Below are 7,591 nucleotides of genomic sequence, written 5' to 3'. Positions count from 1 at the left end.
CGCCGACACCGTCGCCGCCGGCACGCTCAACGACGGCACCCCCGGCCCCAACTACATGGCCATCATGGCCATCGCGCTCGAGAAGCTCGCCAGCCTCGAGAGCTTCTACCAGCAGGTCAGCACTCAGCACCACATCAATTCCTCCTCTTCTTGGACATGGACTGCATCATCAAACTTGCTGCGGTTAGATCATAATCTACACCAGTAACAACCTCTCTTGAATCGAACGATACAAAAATCTACGGAAGTAAAATTCATGCTACAGTATATAGCACAGGTGGTCCTTTCCTGTCAGAAACGCTAGCTGCTGGCTACGGAGCCATGGCCTACTTTCTCCATGATGAATGACAGGCCAACTTTTTGTCAGAAACCAGCGGATTAAACTTGTGGATAAGCATCATTAGCGCTTTCTAGCATGCATAATCAGCCTGTTATTATAAATAAAACCATACTACTACCAAGCTAATGCTTCTGGTAGTGGTACAACCAATTATTGCAGTACGTTTTCTAGACAAGTTGGTGGGGGCCCTACCCTAGGGCGGGAAAGGTTTATTCCTGATCACACATGTGTACGTGTACCTGCATATCTGGTACTAGTACAATATATACATGTACATAGACAGACACATGTCTCATTCTAGATATAAAGTCAATGGACGAATACATACGGTTGCAACTGTGCATAAGCTATGTTCCTTGTGCCTCTCTACCCTCTCCTGTGCTGTTGTGTTGTGCCAGCCACACATCCCTCTCTTGTTTTATTCCCTCCTCTGCTTGCTTGCTGGTACTACCACAGCTGAGGCCCACAATCATAGCGAGAAAAATCGTATCCTTGGAGGCCTCATTTATGATGTTCCATGCCTTGCAAAAGTTGCAAGGGTTCCTACCCATGAACAGTCTCCTCTACAGAAAAACCATCAGAAAAGGACACAGCCACACCTAAATTTCAGCTCCGTGGACAGGAGCCTTGAAGAAAGGTGGATACCGCGTTGCTGCTCCATCACAAGTGTAGGAAAAACAATCGTCTAGACTTTTTATGGATTATCTTCTCTCTCTCAAGGCCTCCAGGGATAAAAGAAGATTGAGACCTCCATTTTGTCTTTGTTTATTTTCTGCCTTTTCTGAGCCCTGATTCCTTTTGAGATATGTTGATTGTGGTTTGTGGATGTAGATATTTGAAAAGGTATCAAGGTATATATGCAGGCAATTAATAATTCTACTAGGGTCATGATTGGGGCAATCATTCTGCATAAAGTCTCCTATGAAAAAGATGGTGAATGGATTTAGATATAGTTGCATCAGAGAAAGTAGTATGTATAATAATAGTGATTTGTTAGAAGTACTACTATAAGAAAGAATGACTCAAATAAACATGACCACATCAGACACTTCTTATTTTCGGTCGCTCAGGAAAGGCTGGCTATTTTGTTGATACTAATCATAGGTTCTCCTTTTCCTTTGGTTTTCATTTTCTTCAAATTTTATCTGTTATATATATGCCATGTTAAGTCCCACACGACGCGATCAGAAAAGAATGTCACATTAGGATAAGCCCTTGCAAGATCTGAACCATCGTCGAAAGCAGAATATAGCAGTGAAAACAACCTAGCATTAGAATATGTACTCGCACAATCTTGATAATGCCCCATCACTAAGTATATATAATGCCGGCATTCTATGTCGTGTCAAATTCCTAGCCGAGCCAAGTTACAAAACTGTATAACATGACATCTCATTGTCTTTTGGGTGACTTACTTGCAAATGTTGCAGGCTGACAATCTGAGGCAGCAAACGTTGCATCAGATGCGACGGATTCTAACAACCCGACAGGCGGCTCGATGCTTCCTCTCCATCGGGGAGTACTACCGCCGGCTCCGAGCTCTCAGCAGTCTCTGGGCTTCCCGTCCTCGCGAGTAAGATTCATTCGCTCAGCTGCAAAAACTGCACCCTATAGTCTTAGTTTTTCCCCAGTTTCAGAAGAAGAAAAACATATGTAAAATCCATTCGGCAAGTCACTTATTAGTTGTTCATTATAAGGATTCAACACATGTGCATAAAAAGATATTTTTGCACATAATATTTGTGTTTTCAGAAACATACATAGGTGAAATGAACATGACCGACAATGACTTGCACCTCTTATTTTCTCCTGTACCAGGAACTTCATTGGAACCGAGAGCCTCAGCCCAACAGGAACCGAGCTGCAAGGCATGCAGCAGCACCACCAACCGCAACAGAATCAGTTCTCCGGATTTTGAGGCTTCTCCTGGAGGGTGTAACGTAGGGGTCAGTGATGTTAGAAAGAGAGGAGAAGACAACGAGGGACTGTAATGTTCTATCATTGATTAAAGTATTTGAGAAAGCAACATCACTAGGGAAAAGGGAGAGGGGGCAATTGTTGGGGTGCAATGCTGAGTGGCTCTCACCTGTTGTTCTCATGGCTCCTGAACTGACTGAAGAGTTATTAGTACATCAAATTTTGGCTCGCAGCGGGGCAAAGCAAAGCAAAGAAGGGAGATGCGTGGCTGCTCATGGACCCGAGCAGACAAATTCCACTTTACAAAGGCAGACAGAAAAATAACACAAATTCGAATATTCTTGCTAAACAATCCCTTATTATCTATACTAGGTTATTCCAAGTTTATTTTGCAGAAGGAGACCTTTAGAGATAACATCACAAAACAGAGATGAGCAATAATTTAAGATCGACTGTCAAATCAATAGAAAACGACGAGAACAACATATCAACAAACAATAAAGGACAGCTGCTACAGGATACCGATATCACAGATGGAAAACGAGAGAAGATTACATGGAAACCAGAAATATCTGAAACCGCTGATGAAAATGTGCCACCGAAAATCAACAAAAATGCCAGAACAAGTCAGCAGCACTTTAGAAACAATCAGCGAATTGTTGAGCGAAAGAAACCATGAAAGAAGCAGTAACATTTAAGAGCAATGTTAAGCAATACATGTCGAAACAGCGTAAGGAACCTTGCATAAATAAAACAATAAACAGAAGATGGAAGTTCACACATGATAAACAGATGTAAAAGAAACAGCTCTGTGGATGCTCCATCAATACCAGACCAAGGGACTCAGGAACTCAACATCAGCTTCATCATGGCATCTAGCCAGAACTGTTTCAAGCGTGAAACCTGCTATCAGATGAAGATCATTCCAAGCATGCAGCTCAGAATTCAACCTCTAACTAGAAAGCCGCTCATTAATAAGGACAGACAGATGGTAAAAAGGATGAAAAATCAAGTGAGCATACAAAAAATATCAGAACGAGCACACTTCAGCATAACCTCAATCAAAGAATACCAAAATGAGTACACTTCAGCATAACTTCAATCAACATAGGTAAGTCAGGAAACTTCAAAACAAGAAACTTTTTACATAATGAAATGGTTACACGACGGGCTGGTGCAGCACAAGAAAGCTATGAATAGCTGAGGATTTACTTGAACCAAACGAGGAGTACCTAGCAGGGATATTGAATGCATGGTACTGCCTTAAAAATGCAAAAGGTACGGATGGGAGACATACTACACTCCGTTATAAATGACAATCTAGCAGGCTAGCAGGGACCTCTATTTTAAGAGAAAATCCCACAAAACGATTTGTCTTGAAAGCATTCAATGACCCCAAGGATCACTGAACAGTATGCATAAAAAGAGCAACATTGTAAGGCACAGTAATAGAATATCCACGTATCCATACAACATAATCGAGGACAGTAACTTAGACAACGAAATGCCTTGGACATTTACTAGGACTACAGTAGATAACACCAAAGCATGAAGTCTTCTCAATTATCACAGTTACTGAACAAGTCCGTGTCTTGCGAGTTCAATGCTTTTTCCGGGTGTAGTCCGAAAGAATCACAGAACTCACATCGGATTCCCCACTTCCTTTTGAGGGAGAAAGCAAGTGTTTTGACCATTCCTCTAAGCTTTTGCGATGAAGAGTGTTCATGCTGATAGAAGGTCGCTTCTCGCGGATCATTTGCTCAGCAGCTTTCCAATCGTCAGCTAATCCCAGCACAACTAGAAGTGCACACATCACGCAGACACTTCTGCCATGGCCTGTTACAGTTTAGCAAAGCACTTAGATGACGAGCTGTTAAGAGCTTAATGCACTAGGAAAGGAAACTTTGCTCTCTGTAATGGTTAATGGCATGCCTCATATAGATAGAGTACTAGAGTAGCTTATCACATGGATTAGGCTGTTTGGATCCTGCCTTGCATCAACTTAATGGCTAATTTACAAGCTACTTCACTGATGCTCTTTTGCTTGACTGGATGGAGAAAAATATAAAGGGAAGAAAGAAATAGTACTTCCTAGTTGTGAAAAGGACAAAGGCAAGCATCATATGACTTGATGCTTAGCAGTTAACCCTTGATCCCACATGACCATGTCCTACATCATTTCTACCTTCCATAATAGGAAAATGCCAAAACTGTAATGCATAATTTGACCTCGAATATTTCTGTCTGTTTACCTAGAAAGCACCGACAAGTCAAAAGTCGCTGTATCCCCATATAATAGGTGTGCAACACAGGGCCACGTGTGTCATGGAGTATCCCGTAATTTCAGGATTAAAAAAAGAAAAATACACCGACACGGCTTAAACAACTGGGATACGCCAGGGACACAAGAAGGTCCAGTCAGCCAATGTACTAACCCTAACAGGCATCAGTCGAGCAGCCCATCTCCTATTCTCCCCTCGAGTCCACATTCCTGCGACTGCGCCGGCGCCTCTGACATGTGAAATCTCCGGCCAGCTTTGCTCTCAGCAGCAAAGTACGGGCACGCCGGTGCCGCAGCTTGCTGTCTTGTTACTGCTGGTGCCCTTCTTGCTAGCTACCGAGCATGGCATCTGGGGGCAGCGGCACGGCAGTGGGTGACAGTGAAGAGGCCTGGTATTCCAGATCCTAAATATCCTACGCGGCCTTATGTTGTAATACTAGCATATGGTGTATTTTGCAAGTTGGAAGGACCTCAGTATGAGGAAATTGAGGATCATTCAGTTCAATCTTTCAAGGACTTGAAAAGGGAGGCATGGAGGCAACAAATGGGGTAGTATTTTGATCTCATCTCATTATCTTTCTGTTTTTATTACATGGCATGTTTTTTTTTTCAATCTATACACGATGTATCCCCATATGGCTGTTTTTGGAAAATGTGTCCCCGTATGCGTATCCCCATGTCCGTGTCCCCGTATCGGTGCTTTTTAAACAATATAACTATCGAGGCATAAGGTAACTTAAACCTGAGTATTGCATGGCTGCAAAACCGTCTATAACTATTGTACTAACCTAGGGTTATTCAAATGGGCATGCTATTGGAACTAAGAGCTCAATACACACAACTTTGTATTCATAACCCAATTGAACAAACCACTGTAAACTTATAATGAATATGAGCTAAACAAACAAATTAATTGGCCGCACAGCTCCTGCTTAAGCTTCATTTTTAGTCCTAAGTCTAAACCAGGCCAAACGAGCCCTTGAGACAATGGATGACATTACAATTACATTTGTAATATTCGTTATGTATGTGCAAACCTTGTAATCACGCATATGGGTATATCTTGACCTCTATATGATGGCAATTTACTGAAGATTGTCATATATTAAATTTAGTCTTCAATGTATGAGAGGCAGTTTAATTTTGATAGATATGGAAAGATAAATTAGAAATGCTAGAATAACCACGGGATACCTTGTAGTCGCGCATATGGGTATATCTTGACCCATATATGATGGCAATTAGTGAAGATTGTTATATGTCATTAAATTTATCCTATAATGTATGAGAGGCAGTTTAACTTTGATAGATATTGAAAGGTAAATCAGAAATGCTAAGGACAACCACAGGACAGAAATGCACATCAGCACACCCACAATACAGCTCAACAGTTTATCCACCTCAAGGTAGTAGATGTGTCTACTCTATCAACAAAATCTAATGTGAGTAGTAAGCTGCATAAGTGAATTCAGATGCATGAAGACAAGTAGACGACCACTATTATTATCAAAACATAATAAAACATAAGGCTTTTCATAAATCTAGAATAACAAACTAACAGATAAAAACTTACCATAGGCACAGTGGACATACACAGGTTTGTTCTGTGACCGCTTTCTCACGGCCCACCGCACAGCTGACTCAATCTGTGGTGGCTGAGGCGCCCTTGTATCCCATGTAGCGACACACAAATATGAATTCTCAGATATAGTTGAGCTTCTTGGCAGCTCGCAGGTGCAATCAATGACTGCGGGTTCACCAGGTGGCAGGCGTTCAACTGAAGAAGGCCAGCCTCCAACATACACTCCGTCTGCTATCTCGGTGTACAAGGGCTCATTTTTCACAAATCTCCGCAACAGCACAAACAGATGGATGAAAAAGAGAAAGGGCGAGAACATGACCCATGACCACAGGGGAAAGCTTCCATTGGATGCCTTGCCGAGGAGCAACGGGAGGTCGACCGACGGATGGGAAGCAATGGAGATAAGCACGGCAATCAGGCAGGTGTATATGAGGGGCAGTGAGAGCAGTTTCATGCCCAGTCCATGAACGAAATACGCTGCGGTGAGCAAGACAGCAGCCTTCAGTCCAATCAACCGGGATATCCCCCAACCCATCTCCACAAGCCTTCAACTGAACCCTGACATCAAAGATACAATATCAACAAACGTGAATCGGGAGGAATAGTACCCAGTTCCAGCTAAGAGGAAGCTACGCCTTTAGGGTTCCCCCCCCCCCCCCCCCAACAACACACACAAGGCATTATCACGCGTACACCGAACAACTGCAGTATTCCGCCTACTGCTTAGCTATGGTACTTTTTCTCTGCGCTTGCGCATCGGTAAATCTCCAATCCATCACCCCGGATTCAACAGCAAGCTACGCCGTAAATCCTATGTAGCGATCTGAACAGGGAGCAACATACCTCCTAGGGAGAAACGGTGGGGAACGGATCGAGGGGTCTCGCTCTGATCCCAGCAGCGGCGGGTGTAGAGATCGCGACGGCCGACGGGAGAGGGTGCCCGGCGCTTCTGGCCTCGGCCGACGGGAGACGGTGCCCGGTGCTTCTGGCCTCTCGGCCGACGGGAAGAAAGATGGAGAGGAGCGGAGCAGTGACGCGGCGGTCTGGGTTGGGGATTTTCCTTTTTTTTTTAGACCGGGTTAGGGATTTTTCCACCAAAGCAGAACGAACGCGTCTGCGAACCAGGAGCCATGGGCTGGGCTGGATGCTCAGACGTAGTAAACTACAGATTTCGTTCTCGTCTGCATTCGCGTGGGCCTAGCCCAGGTTCTTGCAGTAGGATAGAATTTGGACACCGAAGGGGAGTGGATCCGCGCAAAAGGTCGCGAGTTTTCTCTTATTCAAAATATTTTTTCTTTTAATTTTGTGTCTAATTTTTTTCTTTTAAGAATTTGCTCTTTATACATTTTACATTATTAAGAAGTTGGTCTCAATTCTCTCAACATGCAAAATGTCCACCTTAACATCTCACTAAGCAATGTATTTAAGTCTTCTCTCCCACTAAGCCATGCAAAATCTACTACATAAGTGA

The 7,591-nt window shown here is 43.3% G+C and overlaps 2 protein-coding genes across 3 annotated transcripts; one reads left to right on the top strand and one right to left on the bottom strand.

Annotated features, from left to right (window-relative positions):
* The first annotated feature begins 6 nt into the window (after nt 1-6).
* Nucleotides 7-2,489, top strand: LOC125530123 (transcription factor LG2-like). The gene is made up of 3 exons (XM_048694524.1): nt 7-115; nt 1,771-1,913; nt 2,159-2,489. Exons 1-3 carry the CDS (start codon nt 56-58, stop codon nt 2,256-2,258), a joined length of 303 nt encoding a protein of 100 aa, XP_048550481.1. The 5' UTR covers nt 7-55; the 3' UTR covers nt 2,259-2,489.
* Nucleotides 2,490-3,627: 1,138 nt separating this feature from the next.
* On the bottom strand, nt 3,628-7,192 carry LOC125530122 (uncharacterized protein YnbD-like). 2 transcript variants are annotated; one of them, XM_048694521.1, is made up of 3 exons: nt 6,964-7,192; nt 6,112-6,678; nt 3,628-4,093 (listed from the first exon to the last, which is right to left on the bottom strand). In XM_048694521.1, the coding sequence occupies exons 2-3, from the start codon at nt 6,653-6,655 to the stop codon at nt 3,858-3,860; spliced, it is 780 nt and encodes a 259-aa protein (XP_048550478.1). In that variant the 5' UTR covers nt 6,656-6,678; nt 6,964-7,192; the 3' UTR covers nt 3,628-3,857. The 2 variants fall into 2 exon arrangements, with proteins under 2 accessions (XP_048550478.1, XP_048550480.1); XM_048694523.1 differs by having other exon boundaries at nt 6,112-6,671.
* Between the last annotated feature and the right edge of the window lie 399 nt (nt 7,193-7,591).

This window comes from Triticum urartu, unplaced genomic scaffold, assembly GCF_003073215.2.
Source record: "Triticum urartu cultivar G1812 unplaced genomic scaffold, Tu2.1 TuUngrouped_contig_6088, whole genome shotgun sequence".
NCBI lineage: Eukaryota > Viridiplantae > Streptophyta > Magnoliopsida > Poales > Poaceae > Triticum > Triticum urartu.
Note: the sequence above shows the minus strand (reverse complement) of the source record. Positions and strands in the feature narration are given on the sequence as shown.